Raw genomic sequence first — 17,660 nt, 5'->3', positions numbered from 1 at the left:
AACATTACAATAAAATTGCTATTTTCATTCTTATGAATTTCAAAGATGTGTCTTGTGGCGTAATTCCATAAGCAAATATTATGAAAGTCTTACGTTCGCTTTCCTCAGTGTAGTTATACTTCGAAGCTCAAACTGGATAGAATCAGAACGGGGGACCAATTTTGAAAGTATTTTAACATTATTTGCGTGTGTTAAAAAATAAAATGAGTTGCATTTCAAAAATTTTCAAATTTAAAAAAATCTTCAATTGCATAATAATGCTGGTAAGAGATTCCTCACAATTTTCATCAACTAACTAACTACCACCGCTTAAGCCTTGAACCGAGTGAACGTGGTTTACGGCCTAAGCGAGGGTGATGAAATTAGCCCTTTGTATTAAAGGCTTCGTCGGCCCCTTAAAAGTCGACAAGGGGTCCGTGGACCGTCGGTTGGGAAACCCTGCCCTAGGAGAAATTTAAATGATAATAAATCTTCGAGCTGTTTAGTGGAATACCTAATAAAATAAACGAAAACCCGAATTTACTTTACTTGTACTACACTTAACTCTAGCGGAATTTAATAGTATCGTACTAAATTCGTTTTTTTTCAGTTATTTATATGTTATTTGGCCAATTCATGTAAATATACACACATTTAATAATCAACATATATTGCACAAAGTAATCGTAATAATCTTTCCTACAATCCTTATGATGGAAATACAGTTGTGTCAAATTGTCCATACTGGACTAAAAAATAAGCATTTTGAGCTAATTTTGTTTGGGATTTTTGCAGGAGTTCACTGGAAATGTAGTGCCACATGAAGTTAAATAACAGCAAACAAATTGATAGAGATATTCATCAATTTCTCACCCATTGGATTAAATAGCACTTTTTAGAAAAGAATGATGGATTGAATAATTAGTTCACACTTGGAGATGATATGTTGATCCTTACATGACAGACTAGCATATTTGAAAATGTTTTCAATATTTCTCCATAGTAACTTCCATATAAATCTACATCGGCTTTGGACTACTTTTAAATCACCTTTAAATTCAAGGAAGATGTGGCAGATTTAACTTTCAAATTTTTTTGCATCTTGAACCGCTCTAATGAACATCGCTCGGGAATTTAATGTCATAATTATATAGTTCCATTCAGACAAGCATAATACATATCAAATTTAACCGTATTACAGTTGATCTTGTTGCTCATAAACTTTTGCTGCTTTAAATAATGAAATTTCAAATTTTGTTCTTTCCTAGTTTTGATTTTTTTTTACTGGGGTATCATCTCTCCCGAAACCCGTTCCCAGATTTCCGCTGGGCGCAAACATGCGTACACATTCCACATTCAGTCACGTTTCCTCGTATACCTCCGAAGGCCGAGGAAAAGCCGAATGATGGTGGTGGTGATGGTGGGTTGGAGCGCGTAGGCCCACAATGCCATCATTATTCGGGACAGTATCGATTTTCCCAACTGCTGTTTTGTTTGTGCCCTTTTTCTGCTTTTGCAGCTCACTCCTCGCATCAGCTAGTAGACTCTTCCCCGCAGGATTTTACTGATACATAATAGCGGGTGGTGGGATGGAAGCTTGTCGATCAAAGTGAAAACTGCGAAAGCGAGAGTGATGGGAATCGGATTGGATTTGCAGCTTTAATAACGCTCCTGGGTGGAAGGGTTTCTTGTTTGCATTTTTTGGTTTTGCCAATATTTGATCCAGGCAAAGGTATTTCATTGTCAGTTTCGGTGGGAATTAAATGGCACAATTCGTTAATGGAGCCGGTACCGCTATGACGGAAAAGCAGTTGAGTTTTGGAAGCATTAGAAGACACCTTTCAATTTTGCAAGTATGAAGAAAAAATATCCAAACTTTTTTGCAATCTACTACATATGGCAGGGAGGTTTCGTCCTTCGGCAGAGTGGTCTGTGTCATCCGCAAACAAATATTTTTGGCATCCCTGAGGTAACTCAGGTAAGTCAGATGTGAAAATATTGTATAAAATTGGTCCCAAAATGCTGCCTTGAGGAACACCAGCTCTTATAGGAAGTCTTTCAGATCTGGAGTTTTGATAATTAACCTGAAGTGTACGATTTGACAGATAACTTTGAATTATTCTAACAATGTATGTTGGAAAATTAAATTTTTTGATTTTACAATCAAGCCTTCGTGCCAAACACTTTCGAATGCTTTTTCTATGCCTAGAAGAGCAAGACAGTAGAATAGCATTCAGATTTGTTGGAATTAATCAAATTTGTTACACGTAAAAGTTTATGAGTGGTCGAATGTCCATGGCGAAATCCGAACTGTTCATTGGCAAAAATTGATTTTTCATGTGGACCATCATTCTGTTCAAAATGACCTTTTCAAAATGTTTACTGATGGAGAAAAGCAAACTGATTGACGATAGAAGCTTCTGCAGGATTTTTGTCTGGTTTAAAAATTAGTACAACCTTAGCATGAACCTTAGTTAAATATTGTTTGTTTGTTTGTTTTTACTGTCCAGTAGTTTAAGATCCAAATCTGTTTAAATTCACTACCTATATTAACTAAGAACGATAAGCTATTTTCTGTAAGTTACTTGATGAGGATATAGAAAACTCCATCATCGCCAGGAGCTTTCATATTTTTGATTTTTTCAATAATGATTCTCACTTCTTTCAAATAAGTCTCCCAGGAATTTTCGAAAACGTTCTCTTGATTGAGCATGTTTTCAAAGTCCTGAGTAACTTGATTTTCTATTGGACTAGTAAGTTCTAAATTAAAATTGTGCGCACTTTCGAACTGCATAGCAAGTTTTTGAGCTTTTTCGTAACTAGTTAGTAATAATTTGTTTTCCTCTTTCAATGCCGGTATTGGCTTCTGAGGTTTTTTCAAAATTTTAGATAATTTCCCAAAGGGCTTAGAGCCAGGGTTCAAAAAAAAAAATACTCTCGAAATTTTTGTTTCTTAGTGATGAAAATCGTTTTTTAATTTCTTTCTGCAGATCCTGTCATATAATTTTCATAGCAGGATCGCGAGTGCGTTGAAATTGCCTTCTCCTCACGTTTTTAAGATCAAGTTTAAGTTTAAGTTTCAAGTTTAAGAGTTTAACATCATCATCTATAATCACGGATTCAAATTTTACTTCACTTTTTGGAATTGCAATGCTCCTGGCTTCAACAATGGAATTTGTTAAAGTTTCAAGATCATTGTCAATATCAAGTTTTGTAAAGAAATGTTAACATTAAAATTACTATCGATATATGTTTCATATATATTCCAGTCGGCTCGAAAACAATTGAAAGTGGAGCTGATAGGATTGAGAATCGCTTCATGGGATATTTGAAATGTAACAGGGACATGATCAGAATCAAAATCAGCATGAGTAACCAGTTGGCTACAAAGATGGCTAGATTCGATTAAGTCCAAATCAATCGTAGAAGGGTTTCTAGAAGAGGAAAAACAATTAGGGCTATCAGGGTATTGAATTGATAAATATCCAGAAGAGCACTCATCAAATAAAATTCTGCCGTATGAATTACTTTGCAAATTATTCCATGATCGATGTTTGGCATTAAAGTCACCAATGACAAAAAAAATGATTTATTGTGAGTCAATTTGGAGCAAATTAACTTACTGCTCAGAGCATTAAAATGGCAAATAAGCAGCTATGAAAGTATATTTACCAAGCTGTGTTTTAACAGAAACACCTAAAGTTTCAAAAACTTTAGTTTCAAATGACGAAAAAAGTTGATGTTTTATACGCCTATGAATGATGATTGCAACTCCTCCACATGCCCCATCAAGTCGATCATTACGATAAACACATAAGTTTGGATCTCTTTTGAGTTTGAATTTAGATGTCAGATAAGTTTCAATAATAATAATTGCCTATTATTAGCTGTAAGTAAATTGGACAGCTTGTCTTAAGCCCCTTTCGGCCTTTCGGCCTATCGTCATTCTGCCATAACAGAATTAGCCACATTAAACGGTTTAATATAGCGACCATGTTTTTTTACAGAAAAATGATTTGACAATCTCAATTTATTATAAAACGAGAGCACAGCCACTTTCATCCAATAAAAGAGCAGGTGAAGATGATTCTAGTTTTCCGGTGCGTTTCTTCTGAATTGGGCCATGACGACTCTGCAGGCAAGGGATTTAAAAAGGGAGCCTTATCCGCGTGGTAGGGATACCACCATGCCACTGTATTTGTGATGCACCCGAACAACATGCATTCCTTTGTCTCTGTATAGCATCTGAATCGAGGGTCGAACCAAGTCGACAGATGGTCTGTATCGAGGAGGCGCACCACACGAAGCAGCAGGTTTCAAGGTTTATGTATTTTCGTACATGGATGGATGGTAGAACTCTGGTGCGTTTCGAACGCGGTAGGAGTCTGAAATTTGAACAGACAATCGAGAATTTTCAAAACGGTTGGAATCCTGATAAAAATAAACATATGCAAATCGATGATTATTCTGGGCGGAATTACCTCTTTAGGTGTGCCAAAATGATAATGATTTCCGAAAGATTGGAATCTACCGTACATCAACAAGCAAAGGCGTAGCTTGTGGTCATACGAGAAATGGTCGGTTTCAATTAAGCTTCCGGGGAAATGACAGTTTGTAAAATTATTGGTTCGCTCGCATGTTTCTTTTGTGGTGTCTTTCTGGAAAACGGTAGCGCAGACAGGCTGCAGCAACGCACTGAGCATGGTGATAAATTAGTGTGCAGGGTAGGCGTACCGGCATTCGGTCCCGAGATAAATTAACCAAGGATTAAAAAAATCTCGTTGATAAAGATTTCCAAAAATGTGAGTGGTGGTAAGAAGTTAGTATATGCCATGCACTAAATTTGCCTATCGAAACAAAAAAAAAATTAAAATGGTCAAAATTTACGCGGCCACCTGGAATAGGTCCAAGAACCTTGCAATCGATAGGCCGTGTGTACACCACGCGCCTATTGATGACTTGATGTGGAGCGATGCTAAAACGTTAGCGTCTTGATGTGAAGCGATGCTAAAACGATACATAAAGCTTGACTATCGAGGACCCCTTTCCTTTAACGTATTAAGTGTGTTCAAAAGACTTTTATTCGTTTTTAGAAACATATTGTTCCTTAGGGGTGAATACTGGTTCACCTACCCTACCGGGGTTGCTTGATACTGAAGCGTAGATACCACAGCACAGCGGGAACCCCAAATTGATCACTCTGACAGGTCCACCAGCTGATAATGGCATAGTGGCTCGTGGTCAAAAGGACGATAAAGGAAGAGAAAAACGCAGACACCAATATGGTGAACCTGTGCAACGGGTGCAGCCTGTCAGCTCGATCAACCGCTGCAGCATGCATCGTGATGCACTTTCTTCGTCGGGCGCGGCTCTTACGCATATCAGCCCATTTGTTTCAAACTCAACAAATTACACACCGCTCCCTGCCTTTGGCCCTTTCTCATGTTTTTTTTCGTTCTCACTCTTTCCAGGTCGATAAAATCATTCCAACAATTGCTGTACGTCTGTCCGGACTTTACGCGTGCCAATGAGGTCCACCTGCGTCTTGGGCTTATGCTCAAAGTGAATGGAGATTACGAACAATCGCTGAAGCACCTGCAGCTTGCCTACTCCGACTCGTCGCCGTGCACCTTCGGCAAACTTGAAAGTGAGTACATATTACTTACGGCGTTACGTACCTAGAGGTTACTTATCTGTCAATGGAGGATAATTGGTTACAAACTTGGACATGCAGCGTGATGTTCGATCAAATAATTTATTGAAATTACATTGAATTTTGTTATGAGATTACATCCCAAAATTTGTGACGTTTACAGGTTTTGAATTTCTTATCAGTAAAGTGTCAAGAAATTTCAAATTTCTCATTTTGATACAAGTTTCCCGAGGACCATAGTTGACCTGCGTTATATACATCAAAATCATCAGTATTAATTTTAAGGAACTGTCTCTGGAGTCTTATTTGAACTAAGAAGGAGTATTTTGACACTGAGGCGACTATCCTGGAACAGGTTCCTCGAAACACCCATGGATAGCCATTAAAACCTATCAATGCGTTTGGGTATCTCAAGCTTCTTGAAATTATCTAAGCAGATTGTTTCTGAAGCTTTGAGATTATCAGATGTACTGATATTGTAGTCGTCATTCTTGTATAAACTCAAAAATAAAAATAGTCTTCGAATTACTAAAGTTTATGTATAAATTATTGTTTTCTATCTACCGCTCTTTCATTCTACTGCGAAGTTTTACACCAATAGTCATTTCGACTGGCTTCAAGCTTAGCGATGCTTCAACCCAAGTGAATTAACAAATAGCATAAAACTTCCTTTCAAAGTGAAAGAGAGGCAGATAGAAAATAGTAATAAATTACTAAAATTAGGTCACTATCATTGTTTTTGGGTACAGGTATTCTGAAGGGGGGTTGTTCGGTAGTTGTTAAACCATTTTTCAATGCAACCTAAACTTTGTGAGTATTCAATTCTTTTTTTTTTTCAATTTAATGAATAATTTTCCAAGAGCTAAATAATGTTATCAACGACCTTGGGGTGGCTATTCCGGGCAAGTTCTCTGTATGCAAAGATGGTCTGTTTCTAGATTTACTTATAAAATTGTAAAGTAGACTTCATATAGGTACCCATTCTAGAATGGTAGAGTCAACCGACAAATAGACATTGAAAAGTCGAGATATCCACTGGAACGCACCACGCTCCACGATAAGCGATCATCAATCTTTTCAGCAGTGCACATTCACCTGCCTGGCTATAATCAATTAATTTCGACGAAACCAATGTCGATAGGTAATTTATCATGAAACCGAATGGTGATTGGCTAGAGATGTGAGTCCATCGAAAGGGCACTATCGAGTATCTTTAGTTCCACATGTGATGGGATGGGAATCGTATATTAACAGCTGTGAACAAGAGCAACGCGTTGTAATGCTGCATTCATTGTGTCTTTGAAAGCCGACATCATCATTATTCGATCATTTTTCCTATCATTGCTGCGGTGAGTTTGCGTGTTTCATATCCAAAAAAGGTGAACGCAGTGGTTCCCAACTTCGACTGAAATATCTTCTAGAAAAGGACTCCAACCACTCGGCTAAGGAAGGCCACTCAAACAAACTTATTAATTGAAATTCAATGAAATTTCTCTGGAAATCAATGTTAAAACATGAAACCAGGTCAATATGACCTAGTAATTCAGATAAATAATTTATATTCATAAATTAAAAATTTAATTATAAGCACTCGTCAAGAGTAGTTTTCTAAGGGCTGCGGAATGTTTGTAGAACCTCAATGTGGGCCACAACTCCAAAAAGGTTGGGAACCACTCGATCAACCTGATGTTTTGGCACCTCATCAGAAGAGGAATGATCGAAACGATGCTACAACGTTGTGGAACTTGTTGAAGCTGCAGCAGCGGTTAATTTGCGCGACAGATGATCCGATCCCTGGGACAGACGGGACACGATTCAAAAGTTCAAAAAACTGTCAGCCTTCTGCTGATGTTCACTTTGTTGGACCAAGGTTCAACGTGACACACAGGATACACCAGCTGATGGGCGATGGGCTCCGTTTTGTTCGAGTAATAATGCGGTTTATGGACCGAAACAGTTACTCAATTAGCAGATGAAATAATAACAGGACACTGAAGATAACATACATTTTAATGTAGTTGTTGGGAGATGTTCGGAGAAAAGAGTTTTTACGTGTTCGGGGAAATGTTGTGCATCAGGTTTACGATGTGATAATTCGAAGAGTTGTTATATCATAATATGCAGATAGCGATCGAATGATACCCTAAACCAAGGACAACTTCGATGTTTTGTGAAGGTAATTCCATTTTAATGGGTTTATGGTTCAAAGTTAGACTTGGACGTTAGTTTGTAAAACCAGGGCTGGTATCAGATCTTTTTTCAGAGATTTAGTCACAATTCTATTGCAGTAATACAAGCAGTAGTACTTGTCGTTATATCATAAAAAATCCCATAAAAGTCTTAGTAATATATTTAGAGAAATGTTTGGTCAGATTCGGAATCAAACTCTAGTCTCCCTGTTCCCGTTTGGTATATTTTTGTTTTCTTAGTTCCTATTTAGTTCTATTTCGATCTGTTTCTATTGCTGTTTGGTCGCTTCTTGATTTTTTTTTTCAGAAAAGAAGTTTCTAAAGTTCCTATTTTCATGATACCTAGTCTCTACCAACCCTGTTAAATAAATCGATTCGCTCATTTTGATCCTCAAACGATCCTACCTGCTGAGCAAACTTGCAGTAAAACTGCAAAACCAAACCATCTCCTTGCGAGGGAGGTCCAATGAATGGCACAGAAAGGACCCCGATCCCGACGATGATTGCTGCAATTTGGGATCACCGAGAGAATTTAGAGTCAATCAGGCGCATCATGCTGCCTACCTGTGTCGAGTAATTTCGAATAGCAACTCGGGTACAAACTCTTCGTAGGATATGATTGATGCAGGAAAATTGTTTTACTGCTGCATGCAGCAGTTGATTTTTTGACGGGTGAACCTCCCAATAGTTACGAAGCCATCGAGCGCTGCAGATATCCCGAAACCGTTTCCGAATCACGATGTTGTGTCCTGCTCTTCGGCAGGACAACGAAGAATATGTGTGCACGGACGAAACACAACATTCGATGAACTTGGATGGATGGATGGATGGAAGGAAGAAAACTTATCCCGAACAATAAAATCCTATCTTTCATTGTGCGGTGCAGTTTCTTGTCGGTTTCTTGATGTTATTTCTTTAGGGATTCCGAGCGTTGTTGTATTTGGAAGGATGTGGAATTCGAAGGATATGCGTTTCTCGGGATGCGAGGCTTCGGGTTGGGCCAGTGAGTCTGTGAACGTAGGGCGGGTAGGATCGAAAGAATTTCAGTTAATTTTCTCGAGAGCCTCTCGCGTGCTCAATAGATGGTTAGTTTTGATTTGCTAAATTATATAAACGAGAGGCGGAAGTGATTTCTGTGAAGTGTGAGTATCCTCAAGTGTATGCAGCAAGCTGGGGAAAAGTGATTGACGGCTATGTGGGTACTGGTTCGTGGAATGTTGAATGTTATGTGGGCAAATGTTGCAAAGAAGACCACTTACATAGTATAAAGCCTGTCCACGTTAAATTTCTTCTTCTTCTTCTTCTTCTTTTCTGGCGTTACGTCCTCACTGGGACAGAGCCTGCTTCTCAGCTAAGTGTTCTTATGAGCACTTCCACAGTTATTAACTGAGAGCTTTCTATGCCAATGACCATTTTTGCATGCGTATATCGCGTGGCAGATACGAAGATACTCTATGCCCTGGGAAGTCGAGAAAATTTCCAACCCGAAAAGATCCTCGACCGGTGGGATTCGAACCCACGACCCTCAGCTTGGTCTTGCTGCGCGTTTACCGCTACGGCTATTTGGGCCCCACGTTAAATTTCGGACACCCAAATAATGGCAGCAAAAAAAAGTTACTCATAATTCAACAAAAACAATTGTTTATTTCAGAATAAAAGAGTTATATCTACAAAATAAACAGTTGACAAGGATGTTAATCCTTCTTTCTGTAAAATTCTCGAACTTTCTGTGGTACACCCGCCATCCGTGTCCGAAATTTATCGTGGACAGGCTTTAATTAGTGTTTGTGAAAGTTTTTTTTTTTCATTTATGTTATTACTAGTGGTGAAACTATTTGAAATAACAGAATACTTACTTACATATTAGGTTTGTGTGTCTCATGCCTTGACTTATTTGACTTAAGGTCCTAGTATAATTGGAGCCAATTTCAGAACTTTAAAACGCAGTTTTCTCCGTAAAATAATTCACAAATTTGAAACACATAAAAACAAGCAACTATGCTGGTTTTAGCAAATAAAACAGTAGAGTTTTTATATTCTTTTAAATTTATGATTTTTTTATGGAGAAAACTGCCTTTTCAGTTTCGTCATTTGCTTCAATTTTACTAGGACCTTATAAAAAGCAATCGTGTCTAGTAAAATTGAAAATGTCTCTATACCGTTACTCAATTTCATATTCGTGCAAACCACTGTTCTCACCCCGTTGGTAAACAACTTTTAATGTTGAATATTTGATCAATAATGAATGTCATACAGTTCAAACGTCACGTGTTAAACTATACTTTTCAACAAAGACTAGAAACCTATTATATTTTTCCATATAAAGAAACGCAAAATTTGGTATGGAGACTGCACGCATGTTGAAAAAGTCGATTCAATCTCAATTTAAAAGTGTAATTTACCCCATTTTTTTATCTTCAATGAAAGTTTAGATCCTATTTTGCATGCTTGTTGGATCAAATCATTAGGAAGTTTGATAAATCATACTTTAAATTTCAAATACACCTCATTAAAACCAGTGTTTTGTTAAATTTTGGCGTCCTGTAGCCTAAAGTTGTGATGTGCTGGAACATTTCTGAGAACAGCATCAAGTTCAATAACCTAAAAATTATTAGATACACTTAATTTGATCCTTAAGACACGCAAAAATGTTATTTTGTTACGCTGTGTAGTGTGAAACATGGCATTTTTTTAGTAAATTATAATCTAATATTATATCTATTATGATTCATAACAGCAAATTCACTCAAGTTTGGAGCATATTTGGAACGCTTTATCCGGTACTTTAGCTTATTTTATCAAATCATTGAAAAAAGCTTTTAAATAAGACCTTTTTTACTTTTGATGTTTCATAAAAAGAATCACATTTAGGAGGATGAATACTATTTCAAAATTTCATCTTTATATCCGTCATATAAATTTTATTGACAATCTGTTGGAAACTTGGGAACGATTCTCTTGATTTATTCCTACTACGAATTGAATCTAGTTTGTCATATAACGAAAGTTGTTTAAAGTCAAGTTATGGAAGTTGTTTGAGAATCAACCGGGACACGCTCTGTTTTGTCCCAATCTCACCCTCTAGGGTAGGGTCACCAGTTTTTGACATAGCGCCAACCTTAATGGTAATGGATTATATACTGTTTTACTTATCCAATTAGTAAAAATTATTTCATGTTTAGTAGACCACATTCAAATAGTAAAACTATATTCATTCAATCGTTGGAATTTACTTGAAAAAAGTAAAATGAGTTATTTCATTTTCCTTATAAGGTACCGTGGGGTAAGTGGATACAGAAAAATCAATAGTCAGCTTCATTGTTATGTACAGCTTACGTGAATAATGTAATTCAAACTTTTTTCTGTGGATAACAAATGAGGGACTAATATACTTCCAATCATCGATTATTTAGATTTTTCTGATTGTTATGTATTGAGTATGAGGGTCTTAAAAATTTGCGCCAAATGATCCACTTGTCCCACCATGGTGGGGTAAGTGGATCACCAATAGAAAAAAATCTGTTCTCAAAACAAATAAGATGTAATGATGTATAGTAAGTATGATATTACTCTCGTTCTTATTATTAGTACTAGTAATGGTATATTTTAATACTTTAAAATTAAAAAGTATCTTTATCTTATCAAAATATATTTAAAAATATGTATACATTAGTTTACACTAATTTGCACAATAAGAAACATTGCTACTAGAATAATTTGGAGAAAATTCACCCATTTATACACATAAGTTATACAGATGCATTGTAGGATTATTTCTAACGATGCTTTCGATAAACACTCGTAGTTTGAAAAAATTAGTTACATTTATTTTTGAATAACAAACTGAAATCTTTTTATTCTATTTATGAATATGTTTTTATCATCTGTCTAGAATAATTTATATGGTCAAATAAGGTACGACAATGTGTTTTCAATTGGAAAATTAGTATATTTTGCTCTTTTGCAACTCAGCTTAGATAAGCCACGAAAAGTTTCGTGTGAGTTTTGAAATTATTATTATTTTATATTTTTTTATACCAGGAAGGTTAAAAAAACTTTTAGGTGGATTAATTCAAATTCTCTATGGTTGATTTGACAAATTTAAGCTTGGAATGAAAAATATAAAAGAAAACAACATTTGCGAGTATTGAAACTTATTCAAATTTTCGTAAGCAGTCTGCCAATAAATGAAAATAATACTTGATCCACTTACCCCACCCCATTCAAAAGTAGGGGTAAGTGTACCATGTACAATATATCTGTATTTATTTATAAAAATCACATATTTGTCACTGTGATTCATTCAATTAGAACTGAAATGCTCACCATGTGTCGAAAAACTAATAGAATTCGATTTTAGACCGAGAAACAATGGATTTTTGATTGATGGAAAACAATTTTGAAATTATTTCATTTTTGCAGCTAACAAGTTTTCTTGTGTTAGTGTACGTTTAGTACCAGTTTTGCAATAGTATAACCTAAAACGAAGCAATGGTGCGAAAACATTCAACATATTCAAGTATTTATGCTTAATATTGACGAATGATTCACTTACCCCATTGTGATACACTTCCCCCACTGTACCTTAATTTTAACTGCTATACACTTTATTTGCCCATATGCCTAAATGGCCAATTGAAGAATCAAAACTAAAAATGTAGCCAAAACTGCACTGGTGGTCTATATGCGTAAAACATTGAAGTAATTTTCAAATGATTCCGTTTGAATTGATAAAAAAAAATTAGTAATCAAGATACTGTATTGGACAACACATTTGCAACTTTTTCTGTTTCTGGTTTTCTTTTTTGTATAGATCAACTTTGGTAGGCTAGATCTCTGCTATATATGGAGCGATTTGAATACAAATTTTACAGCACATCAGAAATAACTTAAACTTTAACATACATTTTTGAGTTATTTTTCCAATCACCAGTTCAAAACCAGACGAATTATTAGAAATGATTTATCTGATATCTGAACATATCTGATACAGTGTCTTACCGATTTTAGCAACAAGGCGTGATTTTTATGTTGCCAAACCGGAGTGTTCCCAAATTTGGAAATTTAATAAGTAACATGTTTTAATCATTGAAATCACTAAACGTTTTAGAAAATGTATATTAACTTCTAAGAATGATGTGGAAAATATCTGGGGGCCTTGTTCAGTTCAATTTTTATTATGGTATTAGGTTCTCGAATGCTATTTTTGATCTTTAATTGAATGTAGGTGGTTTCGAATGTAGGTATCGTTGGGGATAGTTTTTAATGGAATTTTTTAGACTCTCCTGACATGAAAAAAGCTTTCAATTGAAAATACTGCAAGTTTTCACAAATTACTACTCTAAAATCTTAGCTACAATGTCAGGAATAAAAAAAGATAAGAAGAAAAATATTTATCAAATTTTAGTTCCAATCCGTCATTTGCTGAGATTTGGGAAATCATTGATTTGTGTTTTATATTTCTTCGTAATATGGCCAATTGTTGCTTCTAGAAAAATTAGCAGTGGCACAAGTATGGAAAACATTTCTGACTGTATTTCTGTGCGATTTCCTGAATAAAAAAGCAAAGTTTTCAGAAATGTATATAGAACATTGAACACGGTTTTCCATGAATCGCTTTTCTATTTTTTTTTTGTAATGTTTCTGCAATGACGTCAAAATTATTCTTAACTTATGTTGAAACTAGAGAGCTATGTAGAAAACTTCTAATTATAATTATTATCTTCATTATCGTGACTTAGAGCCGGTGGCTGGTTCGTCTCCAGCAGAAAGCTTCTCAAACTGTATCATAATCTAATATATTTTCTATCTAAGTATAATTTTTCGTTATCTAAAATCAAACAAAACACATTTTGGACAATGATTTATTTTTCTCCACAAATTTTGGAATTTTGGTTTATGATTTTTCTAATTTTTATTTTTGAACATTTTTTTCCATTTTTTGAAACGTCTTCTGGATACCGATTTTCAACAATAATAAAAATTTGAGATTTAATAGTACTCTTGGAAATATAAAATTTCATATTTTTTCTGGAACATATTTTTTCGTGTAACTAACGGAAAAATATTTGTTGGCAAATCTTTGCAGAGAAATATCGTGTAAATCCTGGAAGCTATACATATATTTTTTTCATTAAATTTAGCAAAATTTACCTGAAATGTGCTGACCTGATATTTTTAGCGAAACAAATAGCAGAGTTTCAGTAGAAACATTTTTTCGAGTTCTGCACTGAAATGTAGTAATTCGGTTTACTAAAAATATCAGCACGGCAGAATAGCGCCAAATTTTAGCAAACAAAAATTCCAGCGTAATTTTGATACTTCGTCCCGAAAGGGATATTCCATGAGAATTTCCCAGGTAAATTTCGAAAAAAAATGTCTGAAGGAATGCTTGAAAAAATATTTGAAGAAATTGCTAAGAATCTTCTGAAAGAAGTCCGAGAATAATCTCTGAAACAATTTCAGTAGGAAAAGCTTCCATTGTTCCCGATCTTGCTGTATTACTTACATTTATGGCTTGAAAATGGATATTCTTTGAAGAAATTCTACATTTCTTGCACGGTGTTCGTGAAGTGTTTTTGTTTGACCACCAGAGGGTAATTTACCCCTCTAATACCCAACCCCGCCTTTAGACGGGGTACACTTTGAAATTTGGTGTGTTTTTTTTCGTAGCTCGGAAATCTAAATTATTTTAATTTTGGCTTAAACGTTGACTCATAACACGCATATAAGAAAAGTTTTGTATGACTTTTGAAACTTTTTTTGTATTTTTGAAAATTGTTTGAAAAATTGTATTCTTATTTAACCTACAAATGTCTGGGGTTCATTTAACGTGTAATATAAAAAACCGTACCTTTTATATTTTTCTACTATCAACCTATCACTGAAAAAGTGCTTTTTGGTATTGAATTCAAACCTGTTTTTCCGTTAATGACACGGAAAATCAAAATATTTCCAGAAAAATATTTCAAATTTATTATTTTTAGAAGTACCGTAAAAACCTTAATTTTTATTATTTCTAAAAATCAGTAACTAGAAGAGGCTTCAAGAAAAAATAAAAAAGGGATGTTCAAAAATAAAAATTATAAAAATCAAAAACCAAAATTCGTTGATTTGCGAATAAAATTCAATCATTGCCCAAAACGTGTTGTCGTTTATTATGATTTAAATAGCACTTCTTGGCACTCATACTAGCAGATGAAAACATTTGTAAATTCGTTACTTTGTTTCAAAATCTTATTATTTCTTCTTTTTGCCTATACTATAGCCTTCATATGCTATACAGTGCATACACTGCTCATGTTCGCAGAGTCAACGTAAGCGCCAATCTGACCAAAATCCTTTTTTTTTTCATTGCTATGCATCCTTTACCTAATAATACACTCGCTGGACATGCAAACAGCACTTCTTTGTTCGAAAATATTTGAATTATCAGAGGAAAAACGGATTGACACGATCACTTACATCAACTTATCCGAGCAAACATACGTTTTATCCAGTTTTTGTCCGGTTAATTTGGCGTATGCACCAGGTTACTATGATAGTGATCTGATGCTTACGTCATTTCATGCATAAAAAATCGATCATCATACTGATTGTTTTTTTTCGAAAAGGATTATGTATACGTTTTTAGCCACAAAAACGCATGTTTTGTTGAAGAAATTGTATTCTCGAAGGTGTCTACTGTCCAGTTCAACGTGTATATACATCATGCTCCCTATAAGTATAGTTTGTCTGCACAGCTAAAAATATGTTGTAAATTTAAGTTTATTTTCATGCACATATTTGGAGCATGAAAATAAACCTAAATTTCAACGACCAATCCATTAATTTTCAATCGAATTCACTTTAAATTTACACGATCATGTAATATTCAACCATTTCTAGTTGAAATTTGAATGTATATTCATTTAAATTTACATGATGTTGTAACAACACACGAATTTGATTGATTTTTACAGTAGACTTCAGTTTACATCACATTGAAAATTAAATATTTTTTTCTGTGTGTGGTATAAGCATTTCAAGAATGCAACAATGTCGAATTTAGTGATTTTTTTACTTTTCCCCGAATGACTTTTACCCGAAAAGTGATGCAGTTCGAAAAAGGGCTAGAATAGTCTACAGTGACAATGTGGTGTATTAGAAATAACAATAAAGGTTCAGTCTCAACTAAACACATATTGCCTAAGACGACGAGGTCGGTGCAACTCTAAAGATCAGCTAATTAAACAAAGAAGGGTGCATATCAGATAACCAGTTCGTTTACCATCATGAAATGTGTGAATTTACTATATTTCTGAGTACCAAACACTTTCGGGGATATGGGTTATTCGGTGAAACGAGGTATGTGGGGAACTGAAATTCGGGGAAACGAAATTCGGTGAAAAGTAGCACAACCGGATAGCACATGACATGACATGCCAAAAGATACAAACCCTAGTCGAGTTAAATGGTATAGTACTGTTTTCGGTTTCCATTTACTTATAGGTTTTCCACTAAACATTTCGAAGACCAATGTCGCAGTTTTGTTATGTGTTATACGATAAAATAACATTTTTGTCCCAGATCACCTCACACGTTTGATCGTTGAATTACAACCAACAAGTGTACCGAAGACAGACGGTATAACATGATATACAATAATAGTTAAAAGTGTCGATTCATTTATGACAGTCCAATTTGGTGTACACAATACAATCACGACTGTTGACTGTGAAAGAAAGTCATTGCACCTTGTCTGATCAACCTACTAACTAAGCAGACAGATATAACAAACACGCTACATTGCCATTATTATATGTACTCCTCACTGAGCTATAAAAACGTGAAATCAACAGTTAATTCCGACTCGGAATAACCGTCTCTGTCCGCGCATTTCTTCGCAGATTTTATTTGGTTTTGAGACATCACCCTACATACCGAGAAGTAGCTGTTTTGATGATGATGCGGTTCTTATACCTTCCCTGCATATCACTACCATCAGACGCCTAAGACGCAACCACCTGCGCTGCACACATCTTAAATATCGAAGCTCTTGTCTGGCGTAGGTATCCTTTGTGCCTTGCTTTATGTGGCATCCACGACGAATCATCTAAGGAGGTTAACGTCTTTTACTCGGCGACGAGAACCAAACTAATGGCGTGTTTGATCGAGCACGAAAAGACTCGAACTGAGAGCCATACTTTTTGTTTCGGCAAAGAAGTCGTAAAAAAGCGGACTGACCATTATGGCGGCTCATCATTCATGCGACTCAAATTGCAGTGTGGCGTTTACCCGCGATGCCGGTGGGTGCAATTCGCAGACCCATCCGGTCGGTGTCGATGACTCCATTAAGTTTTTTTTTTGAACGTCTTATAGCTTTTTGGGACTTACGAGGCTGGTAGACTTGACCACTATTCCAATGCTAGTCTCCAGATCTAGAAAGACTCTAGTTTCAATGAAAGGTCTTCAAAGCCTCTTTTTAAACAACTGGTCTCTTCCCTTTTTTACTTTTTTTCCTTGAATCCTGATGTAAATTGTTGAGGCTCGTTCAAGATTATTCCAAAGTTTCTTCAGGAATTCTTCTAAGTAATCTTTGGAATGATTTTTGGAGGCATTCTTGAAAAATTTTCTGGCTGAATTCTTAAAAGTATCCTCAACGAAAATGTCTTTGAAAAATCTTTATTTAAATTTAGGAAGTATTTCTTGGACCATGTTAGGTCTCTTTTTCTATTCCAGTTCATATTTTTATACTATTAGCCGCTACCAGTCCTGAACATAGGTCGCGGAAATTAATATTCGGTTCAAAAAACTTCCGCTTTTTATCGATTACACGAATTGTACATTAATCAAGTTAA

General features: G+C 35.4%; 1 protein-coding gene across 2 annotated transcripts in view; it reads left to right on the top strand.

The window, feature by feature from the left end:
• LOC5577734 (histone demethylase UTY) overlaps positions 1-17,660 on the top strand; it is a 266,969-nt gene that overhangs the window by 221,963 nt on the left and 27,346 nt on the right. For both annotated transcript variants that reach the window (XM_021845839.1, XM_021845840.1), the window contains one exon: positions 5,451-5,626. In XM_021845839.1, coding sequence (XP_021701531.1) covers positions 5,451-5,626 — 176 coding nt within the window. The remainder of the gene's footprint in view (positions 1-5,450; positions 5,627-17,660) is intronic.

Source organism: Aedes aegypti, chromosome 2 (genome assembly GCF_002204515.2).
Source record: "Aedes aegypti strain LVP_AGWG chromosome 2, AaegL5.0 Primary Assembly, whole genome shotgun sequence".
Taxonomy (NCBI): Eukaryota; Metazoa; Arthropoda; class Insecta; order Diptera; family Culicidae; genus Aedes; species Aedes aegypti.
This window is presented reverse-complemented; position numbering and strand designations above follow the sequence as displayed.